This window comes from Salarias fasciatus, chromosome 20 (genome assembly GCF_902148845.1).
Source record: "Salarias fasciatus chromosome 20, fSalaFa1.1, whole genome shotgun sequence".
NCBI classification, from domain to species: domain Eukaryota; kingdom Metazoa; phylum Chordata; class Actinopteri; order Blenniiformes; family Blenniidae; genus Salarias; species Salarias fasciatus.
Genome location: NC_043764.1, coordinates 28,613,970 through 28,638,124, shown reverse-complemented (window position 1 = coordinate 28,638,124; position 24,155 = coordinate 28,613,970). Strand labels below are relative to the sequence as shown.

The 24,155-nt window shown below is 43.7% G+C and overlaps 1 protein-coding gene across 3 annotated transcripts; it reads left to right on the top strand.

Annotated features, from left to right (window-relative positions):
• Nucleotides 1–12,372: 12,372 nt before the first annotated feature.
• Nucleotides 12,373–23,289, top strand: LOC115408246 (uncharacterized). 3 transcript variants are annotated; one of them, XM_030118890.1, is made up of 3 exons: nucleotides 12,373–12,849; nucleotides 20,830–22,420; nucleotides 22,699–23,289. In XM_030118890.1, the coding sequence occupies exons 2-3, from the start codon at nucleotides 21,064–21,066 to the stop codon at nucleotides 22,782–22,784; spliced, it is 1,443 nt and encodes a 480-aa protein (XP_029974750.1). In that variant the 5' UTR covers nucleotides 12,373–12,849; nucleotides 20,830–21,063; the 3' UTR covers nucleotides 22,785–23,289. The 3 variants fall into 3 exon arrangements, with proteins under 3 accessions (XP_029974750.1, XP_029974749.1, XP_029974748.1); XM_030118889.1 differs by having other exon boundaries at nucleotides 20,830–22,605; XM_030118888.1 differs by having other exon boundaries at nucleotides 20,830–23,289.
• The last annotated feature ends 866 nt before the right edge of the window (nucleotides 23,290–24,155 follow it).

Genomic DNA, 24,155 nt, shown 5'->3' with positions numbered 1-24,155 from the left:
TGCACAGAATACAGACTAATTTGAAGCCATTTTTGGTAGGGAGACGCTTCCTTCTAACTCTAACCCCCTGCAAAAGGCTTGGAATGCTAATGACCTCACAAATGGGTCTGTGGGAGCTAAATGAGAGCTACCTTGGCCTGGCTAATTATCAAGTGCGGTAACAAAGTCTACAAACAATTGGGCTCAGTGACCAGAAAGGCCAACCGACTGCTTACAAACAGGGTGGCTGCTTATTGGTGGTGACTGTCAGACTGCGCTCATGGAAGTGGGTCATAGTAAGACAACAGCAGGATGATGGACGGCATCTAAAGCTCTCGTCGTGTTAAGAAAGAAGAAATAAGTGGCCTCTGGCATATTGTCTCCTTTACTCTGCCTTCCTCCAGCTTCATGCTCATCTATACAAGTATATTGGAAACATTTGACCTTAAACAGTGCATCTGACAGGACGGAGAGTTGTAACTGGATTTTTTCTTTTCTTTTTTTTTAAGAATAAACCATTTGCATAATCATGCCTCACTCAGTATATTTCAGCTTTTCTCTCCCATTTAACTTCTGTGTGCCAAACTAGCCGCCTTGTGCTTGCTAAGTTTGGCTATCTGCAGAGGTTGATTGCAGTACTCTGTTCTTTTTAAGACTTAACGAGGAATCCTCCAGTAACCTCTTCTCCTGCAAAGGCGAAAATAAAACTTCCACAAAGACAGATCTGTTTCTCAAACTTCTTTGTTCACAGAAATTTCCACAACACAGGAACAACACTTCAATATCCAGGTCGTGACCATTAATCATGAAATCAACATTGCAGCATTTAGAAGAAGGTCTATCTGCGGAGTGGACGGGTGGACTTCTTGCTCAAGGTGAACCATTTGTAATGAACAAAGAAGATAGAGAGAGGTTGTTACTCACATAAATAACAAGTGCAACTGCAAAAATGTGCTTGGGTATTAATCACTATTAATTAATAGAGGGCTGTCTATGATAATTTTTTTTCATTGTGATTCATCACAGAATTAGTGTTAGAAAAGCAACTGGCTCAAAGAAAAGAAAAAGGAGAGAAAAATAATTTTACTGTTATTATATACTGTTATTGTTTTCATCTCTGTGCAGCACAGGTGAATTACGAGGAGCATATTCCTCATTTGAAGCTTGAAAATGTTATGTGGCCGTCTATGTTTTCGTCTGTTCAACACCGAAAGACAAAATAAGACGGGCCTGCCCTTGAGCATCTCAACTTTAAAATGTTGGATGGTTGAAATTCCATATCGGTCTCTGTTTTCTGATGTGAATCTGCTCCACTTAAGTTATAAAGTCATTTTTGTGCATCAAATTGGTGATTTTGTTTCAAACTCACAAATGATGTCATTAATTGTTATTAACTGTGGTCAGAGTTGCAATTAATTAGTTAAAACATTTTCATTGATTGACTGCACTAATCAGTGCTACAGGTTGAACAGAGGCTTCGACTTATGACACCAGTGTCTTGCTTTAGAAGCCACAGTTTGTACCTGGTGTGTGAAGTAGCTCAGCTGCAGCGTCCAGTTCATCCACTGCAGCTGACCTGTGTGAACAGATAAATACATTTACTGTTGCCATTTCAGTTAAACAACCACCGACGAGAGCTGGTTCACAGCTGTCTGAGGGCCGTTCTCATGTGCAAATTATCCACGTTTCCTTCACGTGTCTCCTGTGTGTCTTATGAGTCCGAGCTGTCTCCGCTGCCTTCATGTAAACGACTGACGACGCCTCTGAGTTTCAGTTTTCCGCATCAAGCTCCAGTCACCTGAAGGAAGCAGCTAGCTAGCGGAGAAGTGTCTAGAAACTGGAGTGGAGGCGGTGTTTTGGAATAACTGGTTTCCCTATTAATTGGTGATTTGTTTGTGTCTTAATGCCTCCTATTTATATTTTATACTTGTGCCTTTTTAAGTCTGTCCCTTCTTTTGTCTGTTTGCACCTCCACCAAATGAAATTCCTCGGATAGGCTACAGTACTTATCAATAAACCCGTTTCTGTTTCTGATTCTGATACTTCAAGCCAATCCCAAACCTTTCCACAATTTCTGCAGCATTAGCAAGAATTTTGAAATGCTGAAATCCTTGCTTGGTTTTTCAAGCCATATGATGTGCGACACGCCGCAAGGCACTGGAGTGATGTGTGGCATGTTTTAAAATACTTCCTGACAGGTCGTCGCCCTCATAGCTGCCGACCAAAAAGCAGGAGAAATGCCTCACAGCGTTCATGTGGTGGCATAATAATACTCTTTGCCACAAAATTATTGTAGGACAGCAGAAGATGCTTCAGGCATGATAGACATGAGGGCAGCCGATTCCTTTTCCACTACTGACATGTCTGCAACCCTTGTACTCGTATTAGGGGCATGTTAGTCTCACACAGCTAGATTCAATTGTGGCAGACTGACAGCAACGTGCCACACACAAACACACACACACACACACACACACACACACACACACACACACACACACACACACACACACCACACCTGAGCATTGGTGTCAACTGGACTCAGCCATGAAGGCTGAGTAGAAGAGTTAATATGTATGGCAGGAAGTCATTCACAACTCTTTTTTTCCAGAGTCTTTTTTGCAGATTTTCTCAAACTCAATCCCTGTGACTGTCATGACATTAGGTGCAATATTCTCTCACTTCTAACATTTGCTCCCCTTTTTCATTTGCACAGACACATGGGTTGTTGTAGTCCTGGCCTCACATTAAAATGCTTCTCCTTGGTCACCAGACACTGAGAATTTTGGGGGAAAAAAAATCATAGTATTTTGTTACTAGCCTTATTCAGATTAAATCCTCTCACACTTAATAAGTCAGACCGTGTGGTATCAATTAGAAGCATTGTTAAGTCTGAAATAAATCGCACTAAAATAACTTGAACCCTGCCGTTAAAAAAAAATAAATAAATAAATAAAAGACGGAAGCAATTTTAGCAATAGGCTCCCGATTGTTTCATATTATCTTCTTTACCATAAAAAGTTAAAATGTGAGATCAAATCCAATCTCAACAATGAAGCACATTGTGGACTGGACCCTGCTGCATGTTATCATGACAGGGTAGGACCACTAAGGGCCAGTGGGTGTTTGGGGTGGTCTCACATACCGGGGGTCGCTTTCCCTGCCGTGGCAAAGATACAGCATCCACTTATCTTATCCCATATGGTGTTCCTTTCAATCATAACCTGCCATGTTGCAAACCTTCCTTGTCAGTGCTGATTCACGGCTTTGACCTTGTTGCACTCAACTTTTCAGCATTAGCAATAATTCAGATACAACCCTATAGCAGAAGAGGATGGCATGTATTTGGGCCTCACAATGATTAAATCGTACAATTCCTGACCAAGGTTAAGTATCTCAATAGACTGAACATCTTGAAGCAACAAATTTCACACACAGACACACAAAGTCTTGTGAAGTGGGTATTAAGGAAAATCCTTACAGATCCATTAAGTAGCTATCCATAGGATCACAGGTTTATGAACCAGAATGAAAATGAAATAAGGTCAGGGGGAAGACCAGTGGAGCGCAGGACTGAAGAGTGGAACAGATTTCATGTCCCACAGGAGAAGGGCTTACAAAAAATAAGATGAAAAAAAAAATAATAATAATCCATCCATCTTAGCAATCTTTGCATAAACAACTCAATCTGGTAATTTTGCATTAATATTTCACAGCGTAGTGAATGTGCGGATTATAACGTGTCCACCAAAGTGTTTTGGGGTTGTTGGATTGTGTATTTGATGAGTTTGACGAGGGGGAACAAAAATACCGTTCACCTCCATTGTGTCCGTCCCGAAAACCTTCCCCGACTCACCTCTGAATAAACAGCAGCTCGCCCTCACAAAAAAAAGTAAGTATGCTGTTCGAAATGACTAAGGAATTGCACTAAATGGGCCAATTTGCCAAAATGTTGAAGTATCGCTTTAATATCTCCCACCCCTACTCACTTAGTCTTTAACTAAAGATATTACAGCCTTCATTATAACACAATTATACTCACAGTACAGTTAATAACACACTTCCTTTTTCTATATAAACAAAAATCATTCTCCTTAAAGTCTAAAGAAACTCTTCCAAGATGGCGGCGCGTGTAGACGCAGCGACCTCACGCTCTCCCGATAATGCGTTGTTTAAGTGTTTGTCTGAAAGTTTTTCTTGTCAGTCTAAATCGGAATATGAGTACAGTCGACAAGCTTTTTTCCACATCCGGAGAAGCAAGATTTGCCGAGTTTTGACCACGGAATTGGAGTACCTGCTAAAGGAACTGGGACTGCTACGCTGCCCTGCTAACTCGCCGGACTCGCCTGCTACCCCTCCCCCGGTAAGGAGGCGTCGGAAGCGGTGTGCTCGGACGAGGAAGCGGGGCAAGCGCGGAGGTGTCCGAGCTAGGCTAGAGGCTAAGCCAACTCGCCCAGCCATACCATCTATCCTTCTGGCGAACGTACGATCACTGGACAGCAAAATGGATGACATCCGACTTCTGAGATCAGCGAACCGCAAAGTGAGTGACTGTTGTGTGCTTGTTTTCACTGAAACCTGGCTAAATGACAACATCCCGGATTCGGCGATACAATTGGAACAGCTAACATGCTACAGATCCGACAGGGCTCTCGTAGAAGGAGGGAAGATACGTGGTGGCGGCGTCTGTGTTTACATCCGCGAAGCGTGGTGCCAGGATGCCACTGTCGTATACAAACACTGCTCACCTCTGGCGGAGTTCATGATCGTGAAGTGTCGCCCTTTTTACCTGCCGAGGGAGATGAGTTCGATCCTGCTGGTCGCTACTTATATTCCCCCAACGAACAACAGCAACAGAAGTGCGGCACTGACTGAACTGTACCAGGCTATCAGTGAACAGCAAACAGCACAACCAGACGGCTTCATCATCCTTGCTGGAGACTTCAACCATGCTGATCTCAAAACTGTTCTTCCTAAGTTCCATCAACACATCCATTTTCCGACGAGGGGGGACAGCATTTTGGACTTTGTTTATACGCAGCACAAAGGAGCATACAAAGCCACCCCCCTCCCCCACATCGGCGCCTCTGATCACCTTACCATTATGCTATTGCCTGCATACAGACAGAGAGTGAAGGTCATCAAACCTGCTCTGAAAGAAGTAAGGGTGTGGCCACAGGGGGCAACTTCTGCTCTACAGGACTGCTTTGGAACAACAGACTGGGAAATGTTCAAGGAAGCGGCTACCTGCAATAACCTCATTGATGTTGAAGAGTACACAGACACTGTGACCTCCTACATCACCAAATGCATCGATGACGTGACCCATATCAAGAATATCACCATTCGAGCTAACCGGAAACCATGGCTAACAGGAGACGTCCACAGGCTGCTGAAGGCCAGAGATATAGCCTTCAAAGCTGGGGATGAATCAGCTCTGAGAACAGCGAGAGCCAACCTGTCCCGTGGCATCAGAAAAGCAAAACAAGATCATACAAACAAGATAACCTCCTACTTCAAGGACAGCAAGAATGCACAGAGCCTATGGCAGGGCATTCAAGCCATCACAGATTACAAACCTGCACCACGAAGCTGTGAGAGCGACATCACTCTGCTCAATAACCTGAACAGTTTTTTTGCACGCTTTGAGGAACAAAACACCACTCGCCCACAGAAAACACCACCACCTTCGCACGACCAGCCTCTGTGCCTGTCTGCCGCCAGCGTGAAGAGGACACTGTCCGCAATCAACACCCGGAAAGCAGCGGGTCCAGACAACATTCCTGGCAGTGTGCTGAAAGACTGTGCAGAGGAGCTGAAAGATGTCTTCACAGACATCTTTAACACCTCCCTGAGGCAAGCTATTGTGCCATCAGGCTTCAAAGCTACCACCATCATACCTGTGCCCAAGAAATCATCTCCATCCTGCTTCAACGACTACCGTCCTGTGGCACTGACATCCATTATCATGAAGTGCTTTGAACGACTAGTCTTGTCACACATCAAATCCACCCTGCCCCCCAGCCTGGACCCGTACCAGTTCGCATACAGAGCAAAACGATCCACAGACGATGCAATTTGCTCTGCCCTCCACCCAGCGCTCACCCACCTGGAAAAGAAGGACTCATATGTGAGAATGCTGTTCATAGATTTTAGCTCAGCGTTCAACACCATAATACCACAACAACTCATCTGCAAACTGGACAAACTGGGCCTCAGCACCTCCCTCTGCAACTGGCTGCTGGATTTCCTCAGCCAGAGGCCTCAAGTGGTGCGTGTCGGCAACAACATCTCAAGCAGCATCACCCTGAGCACAGGGGCCCCACAAGGCTGTGTGCTCAGTCCCCTCCTCTTCACCTTGCTGACACATGACTGCATATCAATCCACAGCTCCAACCATCTTGTCAAGTTTGCGGATGACACAACACTGGTGGGCCTCATCACCAACAGCGATGAGACCCACTACAGGAAAGAGGTGGAGTTACTGACCAGATGGTGCACAGACAACAACCTCCTGCTAAACGTCAGCAAGACCAAGGAGATTGTCGTCAGCTTCCGGAGAAGCCACACCCAATACCCCCCACTGACCATCAACGGTGTTGCAGTGGAAAGGGTGAGCAGCACCAAGTTCCTGGGTGTGTACATCAGTGACGACCTCTCCTGGACCACCAACACAACAGCACTGGCCAAGAAAGCACAGCAGCGCCTCTACTTCCTGCGCAAACTGAAGCGGGTAAGCGTACCACCACCCATCATGATCACGTTCTATAGAGGAACGATTGAGAGCATCCTTACCAGCTGCATCACCGTGTGGGGCGGGAGCTGTACTGACTACAACAGGAAGGCCCTACAACGCATTGTGAGAACAGCTGAGAGGATAATTGGTGCACCACTCTCCTCCCTGCAAGACTTATACACCACCCGCCTCACCCGCAAAGCCATCACAATCGTCAGTGATGCAAATCACCCTGCACACAGCCTGTTCACCCTCCTGCCCTCTGGAAGGAGGTACAGGAGTCTCCGATCCCGTACCACCAGACTCACAAATAGCTTCATCCACCAGGCTGTGAGGCTGTTGAACTCTCTTCCCTCCCGACTCTCAGCCCCAGCCAGAAGGAACATCAGGCTGGCAGGAGGAGTCTAGGAATATTGACTCTCCCTCCCCCCTTCCAAGCTGAGACTCTGCACAAATATGCAAATTGCACACATCTGCTGCTACTGTTATATTTACATTTATATTTGAATTTTAGCTACTGCATTTTATTTATTTATTTATTAACTTAGGATTTGTCTTGTTGTGCACTTGCACTTTTTACTGGTGTCCATGTTAAACGCATAGGGATAGTGAGAAACGTAATTTCGATTCCTTTGTATGTCAAGTACATGTGAAGAAATTGACAATAAAGCTGACTCTGACTCTGACTCTGACTTTTTCTATATAAACAAAAATCATTCTCCTTAAAGGTGCTGTAGGCAGGATTTTGCTAGTCAGTGCTAATTTTTCTGTGTTTTCTTTCGATTAAATGTTAGAGTATCCATTGATAATCCTTTAGGAGTGTAGCATAATTGCACTACCGCGAGGGCGCAGCGTTTCCATCTGTCTCTGTTCTGAGCTGAAAAGGAATCTCGACAGCTCCAGGTATCTTTGACCAATCAGAAGAGCTCCTAAGGCTCTAACCGTGACTGGTCGAGGGGCGTTCGTCACACGTTCTTGTGGGAGGGGCTGAACTTGCATAAGGTCGTAATGTCAGAGAAAACAGGACAGGATTGGCTGTGCTGGGTTTCAAATCACCATCTTAGATGGGTCAAATCGCCATCTTGCTTAGGTAAACCTAAGCAAGACATCTTGCGGAGATGCCGAATCCTGCCAACAGCACCTTCAATGTATTTTTCAAAAGTCATTTCTTTAAGCTGCTTTTTAAATAATTTCATATTTGGAGATTCCTTGAGGTGTCTTCCCAGTTTGTTCCACAATTTCATCCCTTGAACTGAAGGACAAAATCTTATCCATTTATTATTTGCCCATCTAACTTTGAAATTATGTGTATGTCGTAAATTATACCCTACTCCGACTCTTTTAGAAAATAAAAGTTTTTTGTAATTTTTGCAATTTAGTTTGCAAAAAGTATGCTTGTATGTTCTCTGTAACCGACACCATGTATTATTCTTATTGTTTTCTTCTGTAACATGACAAGAGGGTGTAATGCTATTTTATAGTTATTTCCCCATACTTCTGCACAGTAAGTAAAACATGGTAAAACTAATGAACAATACAGTATACGTACTGAATTTTTAGTTGTCATGTTTTGCCATATTTATTACTGAAATACTTTGTGAAACTTTTCTCTGAACATGGTTTATATGTGATTTCCAATTAATTTTATCATCTATTAATTCTCCTAAAAATTTTACGTCATGTACTTTCAATAATTTTATCATCCAACTTAATTTCAACATCATTTGTTCCAATGTTTCCAAACACCATTAACTTGGATTTCTCCAAGTTTAATAACAATTTGCTTCTATCTAGCCACAATTTAATTTTGTTCAATTCTGTATTCATTTCCTGCTCTAATGCCTGGAGATCATTTCCAGTACAAAAAACAGTTGTATCATCTGCAAATAAAACTAACTTATGAACATCTGACACTTTACATACATCATTTATATAAAGAATAAATAAAATGGGGCCCAAAGTGTGCCATAGCCAGAAGTCCTGAAAGCTCACATTTATTGTGACAGACCACAAACTGAAATTTTCCTGAAGAACAGTCGAAACAGTGTCTGAACCATGACGTTTCCTTCAAAATGGAAGATTTCTTGTGATTTTGGGTTCAAGCTGGACTACCTGAATGGCATCTCTCACAGTCTTTCATGATTTCATCCATTTATGAGTATTCCGGTGGTGCAGCAATGAATTACAACAAAAGAATCTTTTCCCACATGTTTCACAACAATATGGCTTCTCACCTGTGTGAGTTCTCATGTGGTCCAACAAATAACTCTGTCGACTGAAACTTCTGCCACATGTTTCACAAGAATGAGGCTTCTCACCTGTGTGAGTTATCTTGTGGGCCTTCAAATGACTCTGTCGACGGAAACTTTTGCGACATATTTCACAAAGATATGGCTTCTCACCAGTGTGACTTCTCATATGGACCAACAAACTACTCGGTTGACTGAAACTTTTGCCACATGTTTCACAAATCGTCTTATCAGTGACCTTTTTGGCTTTCTGACACAATTGATGTTTTTTATGGTCGGTTTTCTCACACGTTTCTTCACAAAGAAGCTTTTCACATTCAGCCTGCTTCTCTGAAACATGAAAGTTCTTCACACTGTTTCTGTGAAAAACAATGAGTTTTTTCAGCTTTGCTTTTCGAGTTGATTCTGAGTCAATGTGTCTTTTCACATGGTGGACTTCAGAGTCCTGAGAGAGGAACTGCTCAGTCTCTGGTACTCCTGGTTCACTCAGGTCACTTTGATCCTCAACAGAAGGAACCTTAAAGGTTTCACTTTCAACCTTCAGAATAAATGGTTCTCCCTTCTGGCTGGAACTGAGTTCCTCGTGTTCCTCAATCTGTGAAGATTCTGGTTCCTCCTGCTCCTCCTTAAACTGATGAAGTCCTGGTTCTTCTTCTTTGATCTGTGGAGGTTCTGGTTCGTCCTGTTCGAGACACCAGTTTTTTTCCTGTTTAAAGAGCTGCTCCTCTCTGCAGTCATGGTCCTGTTGGAGCTCTGCAAGGAAACAAAAGCAGTAGATAAATGATGAGCAACATTATCTCTACAGTTCCACCTTAAAAAAAAACTGTTACTCCAGCAGTCAAACTGAAAACTTTCATTCAAAAATCAAAAACACAGTTCAGTCTCATTGTTATTTAATGATCATTTTTAGCTGCCGATTGATTACTTATTTGGATTAACATCTGAGGTGGAATGACAATGAGACATCCTGCTTTTAAATGTTGTCAGGAAATGCCTCTTCAAACAACATCATCCTCCACAACTTTACTGGGCAGACCAGTGAGGGGAAAAGTAGTCATAGTTGAATCAACCACATCTGCTCACAGTGCCATAATGATGCAGAACCTTCAGCAGTCACATTCATGTGTTCATTCACACGTTTCCATACCTGTTCTGTGTAACTTGATTTGAGGGTTCCAGTTGATTTCCAGCATTCTGCGTTGACGACCAATCTCCTCCTCGTACTGAACCACAGTTTGTTGAAACAGGGTGAATATCTCCTCAGCAGCAGCAGTTAGTCTCTGGGTGGTCAAGTCTCTCACAGAGTGGTGGGAATCGTCTCCTTCACCATCAGTAACAGTCACCTCAACAACATCCTCCTCCTCTTTAATGTGTGGAGCTTCATGTTCCTCCTGCTCCAGACTGGAGCTCGTCTTCTGGTTACCAATGTGTTGCTGTGGACTCTCTGGAGGGAAACAAGACAAAAGTCACTGATGTGATGGATGTGAAGGTTTTACAGTGATGGATGGATGAAACAGGACAGGATACACTGAAATAAAAAAAACAGTAAAAAAACAACAAGTTAGTCACCAAGTTAGTCAATAAAACTGACAATACCTGTGGGGTTTAAAGGATAAATGGGAAAATTGTCTATACACAATATTACTTTCTCTGAGCTCTGAAACCTTTGTGGGAAGTTTCCAATATAATGTGTTTGAAACGTATTTTCCGAGCAACACAAGAACGCATCATTACTCTAAACGATTTACTGAAATGTCTGTATGATAAACGTGAACCGTAAAATCTGCACAAACGCGTGTTAGTTCAGATTGAGTGCAAATAAATCACTTCTTCAGTTTGCAAACAGCTCAAACACCGTTTCCTCTGTTTCTGATCCAGATGCTGTTTAATACTGAAGGTTTCTGTTTCTTCACTGTGAACAAGAACTGCAGCTGCAGCCTCGTTTCTGTCTGCCAGCTTTAAAATAAATGTAACGATCCTCCAGGAGCCACATTCATGTGTTCATTCTCACGTTTCAATACCTGCTCTGTGTAACCTGACTTGATGTTTCCACTTGATTTCCAGAAGTTTTCTCTGTCGATAAATCTCCTCCTCGAACTGGACGATAGTTTGTTGAAACACGGTGAATATTTCTCCAGCAGCAGCAGTTAGTCGCTGGTTGATAAACTCTCTCAAAGCCTGAACTGAACTCATTGTTGCTGCAGGAGATGAAAGATTTCCTCTGAGAGACACAGCAACACAGCCGCCATGACTTCTTCTTCTCTCACTAACTTGGAGGATCACAAACAACGTTCAGCTTCACACTGACTCCTGCTGGACACAGGGGGAACTGCAGGTTATCAGCTGTTCCTGAAATCATTGGAGCTCTTTATGAATTGAACAAGGTATTCTTTTTCTCTCTTTTTTTCAACAACTGTCGATTTATTAATTATTGTCTGTCAGACATCAGCAAGTATTTAAAATGATTGACAAATCCTTGTAATATATCAACGGTTGTACATTTTTCAGATGCTTGGTATATTTTTTGGGACCGTCACCACTTGATTATTGAGTTTAAAACCGATGAAAAATGCAAAGCTCTACCTTACGCCCCCTCCAAAAAGAGAAATAAAGAAAGAAAACAAACTGAATGATCTGGAAAGTTTTGTGTCTCTGATTTTCTCATTAAAATTAGTTTCCTGCTTCACCACACATTCAACACACAGCAGCTCTTTTCACCGTCAGATATGAAAGTTGATTTTGATTGTATCAGTTTCAGAATAAGTTGGATTTGAGAATTTGATGAAATATGATGTGTAGTTTATAATGTTGGGTGAAGCTACTGTATATTGGTCATGGGTTGGGAGGAATGGGAGGATGCTTTTTTTTTTCATTTTTTGGGGGAAGTTCTTTTGGGAAAGAGGGTTGAAGCTGGAAAAACTTTCCAAATTCAATGGTGGGTCGTAAGGGAGGCCTCTTTGTTGTCTTGTAATTTTTTTGATGTTTGTTTCATGGATGTAAAATTATTTTTCTTATGGCTATGCTTGCACTCGCCCAGCTCCACAGCATGCAGCTCTGCCAGTTTGAGCCTGTGGAGCCACAGGGTGTTGTAAAATATGTCCGCTTCTGCACATGTCTGTTATGGATCGTGTTTTGTATACGGATCAGCTACTGGCAGGCTCTCGTAACACTGCCATATTGTATTCTGCACCGGCGGCCTCTCACTTATCTTTTCAGCCTTTGTGCCACTGTGGCTCCACAGGCTCAACCTGGCAGAGACGCACGCTGGCGCTCGTCGAGTGCAAGCATAGCAATAAGAACAACTTTTTTTTTGTTGGGGGGGGGGGGGGTGGGGGGGGGGGGGGGGGGGGGGGGGGATAAGCTTCACATTCTACATCAATTTTAAACTCTGTAATCAAGTGGTGATGAGTCCCAAAATTATTCCAAGCATCAGTACAACCAATGAGAAATTCCAGGCTTTGTCTTTCATTTTAATTGCTTGATGATTTCAGACAGATCATGATTATAAATCGACAGAGAACAAGAGAACAAGAATGACTTGCTCATCATAAAGAACTCCAATGATTTCAGGACAGCTGATAATCTGCAGTTCCCTCTGTGTCCAGCAGGAGTCAGTGTGAAGGTGAACGTTGTTTGTGATCCTCCAAGTTAGTGAGAGAAGAAGAAGTCGTGGCGGATGTGTTGCTTTGTTTCTTTCATCTCCTGCAGCAACAATGAGTTCAGTTCAGGCTTTGAGAGAGTTTATCAACCAGCGACTAACTGCTGCTGCTTGAGAAATATTCACCGTGTTTCAACAAACTATCGTCCAATTGGAGGAGGAGATTTATCGACAGAGAAGACGTCTGGAAATCAAGTGGAAATCTCAAGTCAGGTTCCAGAGAACAGGTATTGAAACGTGAGAATGAACACATGAATGTGACTCCTGGAGGATCGTTACATTTATTTTAAAGCTGGCAGACAGAAACGAGGCTGCAGCTGCAGTTCTTGTTCACAGTGAAGAAACAGAAACCTTCAGTATTAAACAGCATCTGTATCAGAAACAGAGGAAACGGTGTTTGAGCTGTTTGCAAACTGAGGAAGTGATTTATTTACACCCAATCTGAGCAAACACGCGTTTGTGCAGATTTTACGGTTCACGTTTATAATACAGACATTTCAGTAAATCGTTCAGAGTAATGATGCGTTCAAGTGTTGCTCGGAAAACACGTTTGAAACACATTATATTGGAAACTTCCCCCAGATAAAGTAATATTGTATCCAGACAGTTTATATATATATATATATATATATATATATATATATATATATATATATATATATATATATATATATATATTACTGTTTCAGTTTTAAATGTATCCTGTCCTGTTTCATCCATCCGTCACTGTAAAACCTTCACATCCACTCCTGGAGGATCGTTACATTTATTTTAAAGCTGGAAGACACAGAAAGGCTGCAGCTGCAGTTCTGTCTGCCAGGTTTAAAATAAATGTAACGATCCTCCAGGGTTTATAGTCGCCACAGCCCCAATCCAAGTCATCCCTGACCTCGCCGGCCCCAAGCCAAGTAAATCGCCAACCAACTCGACCCCAGCCCATCAACTCAGCCCGACTCCCGATCAACTCGGCCCCCGACCAACTCGGTCCGAGTAACTGAAAAAAAATTACGGTAATTTGTCTGGTGTGCCGCCGCTGTGGAACCGGGACGAATCACACACAAGCCTGTCAATCAAAAAGGGAAGGAGTGGGCTAAAATAGCGCAACAACCAACGAAAACAAGCATTGTTGTCATGTGAGTCTGCTGGAGGGTGAGCAGACGTCATATAGTATTTGCAGCTGACGTCACACACCCGGCCTCACAGTGCACGTCTGGTAGTCGCTGCCACGTTGGAGTGAAAACAAACATTCAGGCGTATGACGCTCTTTCACTATTCTAGAGGATTATGCGGCTAATTTTGGTCAGAGGAGAGCGTGAATAGATGGAAAATGACGACAAAACGGTAAGGACATAAAATATGTTGTGTTTGGTGTGAATAGCTTTGACATTTGGTGAAGAAGTGTGAGAAACGTGATCTGAGGTGTTTGCTGTAAAATGTGAAGATCGGTTTTCAGTTTGTTTTGCCGCTGACGGGCACTGGCCAGCTCAGAGAATATTCTGCCTGGTGTCATCGTAAAGTGTAGATTTTCTAGTTTCATATGATATTCAATATGTTGTGGTGGAGCAAATAGATCTTACGTTGTGTAGCGTTTTGTGCCTGGAGCTGCAGGTGAGGGGGGGCGTGTCGAATTGTTGCATCTGGATTTTAAAGTTGTTGTCAAACAAACGCTCGTTTAACCCGGACCCGGTACGGGGTCCGGGTTAAATGACTTCCGTGATGAACAAGTCCATTTTGTTCAACATTGACATATAAGTTAGCAGATCTACGCACCTTAGACTTGACAAGAAAGTTGTCCATGTTGTCTCAGTGCTCCCACAAAGACGGAAACAAAATACTTGTATGAATCCAGGCTCCTGTATGCCTTCATCGCTGCTTTTGTGTACGCCGAAGAACTGTCGATTAGATAACAGTAAATATCCGCGTACTCCAGATCGCGGGGTTCTTGAGTGTCAGCCGTGCATTAAGTACGGGTCATGCTGCAACCTTAAATCCGTATTTTCTTCCGGTATCGGTCCTTGTGTGTTACGTCAAGATTGTCCTCTTGATCCGACAACACAACAATATCCCTACTCTCCTTATCAGTCGGCATTTTCAACGTTGAATAACACGAGCACGCACTACTGTATGTAATGAAACCGCGTATCCCTGTTTGTTTTCACTCCAATATGGCGGCGGTCCTCCAGTTGCCAACTCCCGGGTCACGTGACTGCAAATACTCTATACGTAGACATCCCATTCACGCTGCTGTGTGCCGCTTCGAAGTGATCATAAATCGATCGGTTATCAACTTCTGATAGAGTTTATTGTAAAAATCATACATGGAGGACACAGACATAAACAGAAAGAAATGAAGACAAACTCTTCAGACAAATTAGAGATTTTTATTGAGAGAATTGGTTTAAGGATGTATATTGTACTTGATTGTTATCGATATTATGGTTGTATGATTCTGATCATCATTATTGCGATATTGTTAGGGATGCACAATATGGAAAATTTTAACCAATAGAGGGTTTTCCCGATGCGTCATCAGGCACGTCATCGACCCGGAAGTCGCCATCACAACAAAGCACGAATCCTAAGGAAGATCCAGAGCGTTATCAAGAAAAATGGTAAATTATTGCCGTGTCATTGGTTGTACCAATAGGTCAGACCGAGAAAAACATTTGGAATTATAAAGACGTCGGACAGACTGGCGACCTGTCCAGAGCATACCCCGCCTTTGACCACAGCAGCTGGGATCGGCTCCAGCCCGAAAGGGATAAGCGGTATATAATGAATGAATGAGTGAATGAATGAATAGACTTCCAAAAGTTATAAAAAAACCAGGGTGAGGAATGCCAAAAACTATCAGAGGAACGGAGGCGCTTGTGGTTAGCAAAGCTTAACCAAGATCTACGAGGGAAAAATCTGGACAACATCCGAATTTGTTCAGCACATTTCTCGTCAGGTAAGTGAAACAGAGGGCAACAGTTTAAGCTCATTAATGACTTCATATGTTTTTGATTTGCTTTGCTTTGATCATTCATAAACGTTTAGCTTCTACAGAAACTTGAATTTTTCTGTCCCTAGCCTTAAGAGATGTATTACTCCTGAAGAAAACAGTTTGTGCTAGATTGTTAAAGTATTTTATGTGACAAAAAAAAAAAAAAAAAAAAAAAAAAAAAAAAACATTTCAGCTATCACACTATTTGTACAGGGTTTCCCCCAGAAAACTTGCTAAGCCCGGTGGTTGGACTGCTAGAGAAGCCCACCGTGTTTATGTAAAAAAAAAAAAGTTAAAAAAGGTGACAGAAATTTATAAATTATGACAATTTTGTGTTATTGTCAGCATTTATTAACATTACTTAAATGCAGTCTTACAAAAAGGCATAATCTTAAATAAAGTTTTAACAAACAAAAAATACAATTAAAATAAATATCAATTGTTTTCAATTAAGTTAAATCCTAATGAATCTTAAAACAAGCCTTTGCTGTTTAAAGGTTTAACTATTTAAAGGTAAAATAAATTAACAAAAATAAAGTGCAAACATGATCAAGGTGTAAAAACAGGGCACTCAGAGGCTGAAGAGGTCTCTGCTGGACTGTCTGACCTCGTCTACTTTTTGAATGAAAAACTGAAGAAAAATTATTAGATTGCTTACAGTTAATAATATTCTTATGTTCTTTAAGTATTTGTTGTTTATATGGAGTTTACAGCAGTGCATAAGTCCAGCAGTACCTCCTTCAGTCCAGCAGAGGGCGCAGTGTTACTGTTAGATGTATAGTGCAGTGTGAAGCACTAGAAGAAGAATGTGTATGAATGGAAGGAAGCATGTTGTTTCGTGGCTGGTTCATTAAACGGAAGCACCGCAGTTCCACCGTTTCGACATTGAATCATTTTGAGGATAGAACACGAACCATTTTGGATTAAATCCGCTAGTTCGATGTTTACCATCGCGGCTCACAGAAGGCTGCTGTGGCGACGTGCTAACATCCATGCTAACTCGCACCGGCTCTGCGTCATCAACTAGCTGCGGCTCTCTGATGAAAATACACGTCACCTCTGACCCCTATGTGTTCACGTATCGACCATAAGGTGTCGCCATTGCAACCGTATCACCAGATGCCATTAAAAGCTCTGGAGACCGTCTTTGGTATCGCTGTTTTGGCTCATAAAAAAACATATTTACAATATAAAAAAAAAGTAAAGCCTGGCGGCCCGCCAGGCCTATAAAGCACTGAGGGAAACCCTGTTGTAGCCATCACCTTGGTAATATTTGCGTTTTAATCAATTATTTAGAACCCCAACCCCAACGAAAGTGCTGGTCCCCATTGAGGGTCCAGGAGGTGGGAACCAACTCGTACGGATCTTTACCACCAATAAACTGTAGCTTCTCGAAATATCGGGCTTTTTCTTGTAACCCAAGGCCTTCCCGATATTCCTTTGCTTCTACAGTCCGTTTTGACGAGCTTTCTTGTGCTTTTGACATGGCTGAACGCACTCAAATTGTTCCATAACACAATCGCGACTACTGTCAGTATGATTGTTTACACTGAGTATCTCCAATATGGCGGCGCAGCGAGGATACCGCCCAAGTTGTGACGTCGGTGAAGACCCTCTATACCGATAACCGATAATTAACTACTTCTCATGACCGATACCGATGACCGATAAGTTCAGATTTTTATATTCAATATAATCTTAAAATAATCTGAAGTTTGTGTACCAAGGAGAATTAAAACATTGAAGATGCAGTGATGAAAAAAGTAATACTTTAGTAGCTCTGGCCTGAGTATAACAGCAAACAACAGTACAGACTCTTCACATGTTCATTTATTTTTTGCGAAAATATCAGTCACAATGAGTAACAGTCAGTTTTTCCAAAAAAAAAAAAAAAAAATCAAAATCTCCTGTAATTTTTAACACAGACTGTCAAACTTCTCAAAACTCAGTGTATCAAATATGACATTAAATCCCAACTTAAAGGTGCTGTTGGCAGGATTCCGCATCTTCGCCGTCTCGCTTAGGGTTACCTAAGTAAGATGGCGATTTGAAACCCAGCACAGCCAATCCTGTCCTGTTTTCTCTGACATCACGCCCTTACGCAAGTTAAGCCCCTCCCACAAGAACGTCCGACGAACGCCCCTCGACCAATCACGGTTTGAGACTTGGGGCTCTTCTGATTGGTCAAAGATACCTGGAGCTGTCGAGATTCCTTTTCAGCTCAGAACAGAGACAGATGGAAATGCTGCGCCCTCGTGGTAGTGCAATTATGCTACACTCCTAAAGGATTATCAATGGGTACTCTAACATTTAATCCAAAGAAAACAGAAAAATTCGCATTGACTAGCAAAATCCTGCCTACAGCAGCTTTAAGCAAAAACTGCATCTTTTAAGAAAAGGGTTTCACAGAACTGTGACTTGTTTGTCTGCCAAAAAAAAAATGAAGTGAAATATTTTGCAACTATGAAATAAATTAAATGCATTAACATGTCAACCTCAAATCTAAAAACTAGGGTTGTCAACGTTTACATTTTTTTTCTGCAAGTGACATCAGCTTTATCTTTTTCTATTGCAGTTGTGCTAAATGACCATAAGATGGCTCTGTCTCCTTTGAAATACACTACCTCATAATTCCATTAAGTCAAAGACATTCCACTAGTTATCAGACAAAAGGGCCATTTCAGCTGTTTACTTGATGATATGTTCACTAAGTGTCTTGTCACATTTCGTTAATTTGTTGTATATAAATTCCCTCGTGCTAGCTTGTGAAATGCTAGTGATAGCTCACTAGCTTGTGTTAGCTTGCTAGCTAGCGTTAGCATTGATGCTAGCTGCAGCGTCTCTTCCTCCAGCTTGTTGGGGTGTTTCCATGGCGGCTGGTCTCTCGTAGATCCCATACTGCTGTTGTAACCAGCTTTGTCTGACACAGCCTACACCCAACAGTAGGTACCATTTTGAAAAGCTGCCACACTGTGCCCTGCTCGTTGTCAGCTGCACTCGCATCCCCGAGTCAACTTGAATGCAACACTGGCTGTGGCGGCTTTTGGAAGCTATGGAGGGGTGCAAAAAGCCCTTCTCCTTAGCAGTCAAGATGCAGGGCGACTGCTATTTGCGCAACAAGTAACACCGCGCCGCGCTACATGCAAAACTTGTCGCTGGTGTGTGAATTCATTCGCGGGACGCGTCACGCTGGTACAAATATGCAACACAGAACATCCTGCTGAAACATCACAGCCCTCCTCATCACCGTCTCCTGCACAGCAGCAGTGGTCAGGATTCTTCTGATGTTTGTCCCACAGTCCTGTGTGCATCCGGCTGTCTGTGTGTGTGTGTGTGTGCGCGGGCATACTGATCGATGGTGCGGGTTTTGTTCTTTTTTGGTTTTTATTACTGTTTTTACTGTTCAGCACTTTTATGAAAACGAGTAGTACTTTTACAAATAGAGATTGAGATGCTCCGCCTGCCACCGTCGCTGCTCTGTATCTGGCATGAGGAATTCACCTCCGGCTGCAGCGAGGCGCCGGCATCGCTTCTGGCTGCCTGCTGCCCTCCGGAGGCACTCAGAGCTCGGTGAGTTCCACCGTCTTCTGCAGGAGCTGCGTTTGGACGGCCGGTTCCAGCGCTGCTTCAGGCTGACGCTGTGTTTCCACCAGAAGCGGTGAACAAGTGAGATCACGCACGCCGCTCGCCTTGGCATCATGCCAACTGTTCTGCGTGGTCGGAGCTCTGCTGCCCTCCATCAGCATGTCTGTGAAGACCTCCACGCTGATAGGCTGTCCTGGCGCAAATTCGCTTGAAAGGTTCAATTATTTCAACTCGAGCGACGAGCAATGGAGCGGCGGGCGGTGGGCGGCAGTGAGTGGCAATGCAAGTCGACGGGCCCGCGGATTTTTCCCTGGAAATGCTCGCCGCTGGCCGCTCACCGCATCATCGCTCACCGTCCGCCGCTAAAGGTTGAGCGACAATCGCGTCATTACATTGACTTTGTGAAACACACACTCAAACTTACTGGAGAATAAATACACACAGTGAGCTCAGTGCAGCGCACTCACTTGCGCTCTCTGTTCACCAGACGAGGTGCCACTCCTCTTTATTTTTCAGTGACGAACTGGCAACCACAACTAAACAACACATTCCTCGAAGATTGTCTATTGCAACACAATGACAGATATCGCACTCTCACAGGGGTGCGTGCGTCCGCTCGACGGCCCGGGGTAATGCGTGCGTTAATGCGTTTGTGCGCGCGCGTGTTGGGATTCTCTCGCGGGCCAGATTGGACGGTTCGGCGGGCCACATTTGGCCCGTGGGCCGCTAATTGCCGACCCCTGGTTTATGGTATTTATCATGTTGAAACTTAGTATGAATCAAAATAAAATACAAGATAAATAATATGGAAACAGCAATACTGTGATGATTAAAAGATAACAATGGCAATAATAGTCATAACAGCAATTATAAGATTTAAATATAACAAAAAATATTAATTATGATAATAGATATAACAATACAATATCATAACAATGCTGATCAGAATCATGCAACCATAATATCAATAGCAATCAAGTACAATATATATCCTTAAACCAATTCTCTCAATAAAAATCTCTATGTCTGAAGAGTTTATGACTTAATTTCATTCTGTTTATGTCTGTGTGTCCTCCATGTATGATGTTTATAATAAACTCGATCAGAATTTGTGAACTGATTGATTTATGATCACTTCAATGCGGCACACAGCAGCGTGAATGATGTCTGCTCACCCTCTAGCAGACTCACGTGACAACAATGCTTGATTTTCGTTGGTTGTTGTGCTATTCTAGCCCGCCCCTTCCCTTTTTTGATTGATAGGTATGTGACAGGCTTGTGTTTGATTCCTCCCGGTTCCACAGCAGCGGTGCACCAGACAAATGTACTGGTATTTTTTTTTCAGTTTTCAATGTGTGGCATGAGTGCGTGAGAAAAGACACGTGGTCGGGAGTCGGGGCCGAGTTGATTGGGGGCCGCCTTGGCTTGGAGCCGACTTGACTGTAATCCGTGTCCAGACAGTTTTGCCATTTATCGTTTAAACCTCACAAGTACTGTAAGTTTTACTGAAATTAGCAAATTATTTTTGTGTTGTTTTTGTAGTGTTTCTTGGCATGTGTCGTCCTGTTTCATCCATCTATCACTTTAAAACTTTCACATCCATCACATCGGTGACTTTTGTCTTGTTTCCCTCCAGAGAGTCATACTGCATACTGCACATCCGTGCATTTCATGTCAGCGCCCTGTGAAACCACGCCATTAAGCATTATGCTGAGGAGCCTGCAACATATGGCAACACCGCACCTGTCAGACCGGAGTCACCCGTGATACATACAGGAGTGCAGTAAGTCAAGAGCAAGACACAGACTGGCACTGCTACCGGTGCAGTCCTGAAAGGGGTGCTTATCAACCTGCAGCTGAGAGCACCAGAATGACCAGCAACGCCAGCAGCACATGTGATCTTGTGGCTCCACACTCGCCTGTGCAGCAAGTGCTACCCGGAATGCACTCTCCATCTTTAACTGATGGCGGCCATGGGAATGCAACTGACCACAGTGAAGAGATTGTGGAAGAAGGCAGCAATGTGGAACCAATGCAAAGCTTTCAAGTCTCAGCCATTATTGAGGAGTCATCCATCAGGGATCCTGAGGTCCCAGCAGTACTGGAGGACAGAGAAGAAGTGGAAGAAGTGGAGTACTGCATAATAGACAGCTCCAGTCAAAGGGGAAAAAGAAAACTGGTGGACAACCGTGGCTACCAGTACACCGTCAAGCGTGCTCGGGGCACAGCGACTGACTGGCGTTGCTGCGTCAGGAACAAGACTGTGGTATGTAGAGCCACTGTAGTGCAACGGGGAGACACTTTTGCTGAAGGCCCACATGCACACGTGCATGGAGCTGTGCCTGGACTCAAGACTGCAGCACAAGTGAGAGCTAATGTGAGGCAGAAGGCTGTGCAGGATATATTCAGGCCAGCCGGTGCTGTAGTGAAGGAAGTTCTGTTGGAAGAACTGAATAATGGCCCGTGCCCTACCATGCTAACGCCAGTCAACTTGGCACGCATGGCTAACAGGCAGAGGCAGAGGCAGAAGATGCGCCCTCTGAAACCCGAGGACCTGTCTTTCGAGATTGACTATGGGCATGTTCCAGAGGGTTTCTTGAGGGAGGACGTCACAGTGGCAGGAAGGAGAGAACTAATCCTTGCCACTGATGCTGTGCTGGAAGAACTGAATGATGGCCCGTGCCCTACCCTGCCGAAGCCAGTCAACTTTGCACGCATGGCTAACGGGCAGATGCAGAAAATGCGCCCTCCGGAACCCAAGGACCTGACTTTAAAGATTGAATATGGGCATGTTCCAGAGGGTTTCTTGAGGGAGGACGTCACAGTGGCAGGAAGGAGAGAACTAATCCTTGCCACTGATGCTGTGCTGGAAGAACTGAATGATGGCCGGTGTCCTACCCTGCCGAAGCCAGTCAACTTGGCAGGCATGGCTAACGGGCAGATGCAGAAAATGTGCCCTCCGGAACCCAAGGACCTGACTTTCGAGATTGACTATGGGCATGTTCCAGAGGGTTTCATGAGGGAGGACGTCACAGTGGAAGGAAGGAGACATCTAATCCTTGCCACTGATGCTATGCTGGAGCTTCTTGTTGCAGCTAAGAGGTGGTATGTGGACACGACTTTCAAGGTGGTGAAAGCTCCGTTCACACAACTGTGGAGCATTCATGCTTTTGCAAAGCAGGATGGTGACACGAACCAAGTGCCATTGGTGTTCTGCCTTATGTCAGGTAAACACAAAAAAGACTACTGTGCTGTGTTGTGTGCTGTGCTGAACTGCCTACCAGGACAACCTGCAGTCCAAGAGATGGTCCTGGACTTTGAGATGTCCGTGTGGAGAGCGATGGCCATTGTGCTTCCCACAGTAAAGCTGATGGGCTGCACTTTCCACTGGACCCAGTCCATATGGCGCAAGGTGCAGGAGCTTGGCCTGCAGCAACAATATCTGCTGAGTGAATCTGTCTACACGTTTTGTCGCCGACTGATGGCCCTTCCCTTCCTGCCACAGGAACACATCCCAGCCGCATTTGCCAAGCTGGAGGAAAAAGCCAGAAGAAATGTTGCCCTTGTGGAACTTACGGCCTATGTAAGTGACACCTGGATTAATAATGACGTCTGGGCACCATCCGCATGGAGCGTGTTTATGCAGAGCATTCGAACCAACGACGACGTTGAAGGATGGCACCATCGCCTGAATTTCCGAGCTCGGAGAGGCCAAGTCCCATTTTACCTCCTAGTGACCCTTCTCCACCAGGAGGCACGCTTGGTGGCCAATGAAGTTCGGCTGGTGTCAGAAAGAAAACTAAAGCGACACCAAATGAAGAAGTGCCGTCAGGTGCAGGCGCTTGTCTTCCCTATGTGGGAAGATTACCTGGCTGGAAACATCTCGCCGACACAACTTCTCAGGGCCTGTGCACACATCTACAGCCCAACTGTATAAGTGGTTGTGAGGATCCGTGGGCTGAAATGTAAACAGAGGGAAATTTAAATGAACAGAAAGTGGACATGATGCTGTCAAAACTATGGGTACCATGTCAAGTCTTGAACAATAACTTTGAAGTCTTGAACAGTAACTTTGTTACATGTGTTTGGGTGAAATAAAACGGTTCAATGGTTATACCAAAATATATGTTGCTGTGTATTCATTCATCAGTTTTAGGAACCTTTCAGATTTTCATGCAGGGGAACACACAGGGAGTGGGGGTGGACTCATAAGGGTTGAACTCAACTAATTGGGCATAAGCTCTTTTCACCCAACCTGTGTAGTCATTAATTCACTCAAACTACTCTGCCTGGAAATTTCAATACACTGTACCTGTCACATTTTGCTATTTTTCTCCCTTTGCCATGACGGGAATCCTACATCCAGATGATTAGCAGGCTCCATTGGTCACTTTTCACCCCATTAGGGCTGCCACGATTAGTCGATTAATCACCATTATTTCGACTATTAAAATAATCGACGACTAATTTAATACAAAACAAAGGTTCATTTCCAAAGACCAGGGAGGTGAACCTTTGTTTTGGATTATAACTTAGAAGACCAATGAACCTTTTTGGACTAATTTAATAGTCGACTAGTCTTTTTTTTTTTTTTTTTAATCTTTGTCTCAAAACTGCTGTGGGACCTTCCACTGCCGCGTCTGCCTTTCTGTATTTAACACACATGCGCAGTCGTGTCAGCTGCGACGACACCAGACAGGTGTCATGGCTACCCGGCAGCAGCGGAGCTCAAAAGTGTGGGAGCAGTACAAGAAAACGTCAGAGAAAAGTTCAATGCAGTATCTGCAGGACAGAACCTGCCTTCCACGGCAGCACAACTGCGATGCATGAGCACCCGAAATGGAAGCACGTCGTGGCTTGTGCCAAAGATGAAGATTGACCATCATCTCGGTAAGCTAATAATATTAGCATAGAGGGCTAACTTGCTATTTACTCATAGCTGTCAATGTTAACATTAGCGGT

Coding starts and splice junctions, on each gene's coding strand:
- LOC115408246 (XM_030118888.1), top strand. CDS start 21,064: ATGACCAGCAACGCCAGCAGCACATGTGATCTTGTGGCTCCACACTCG.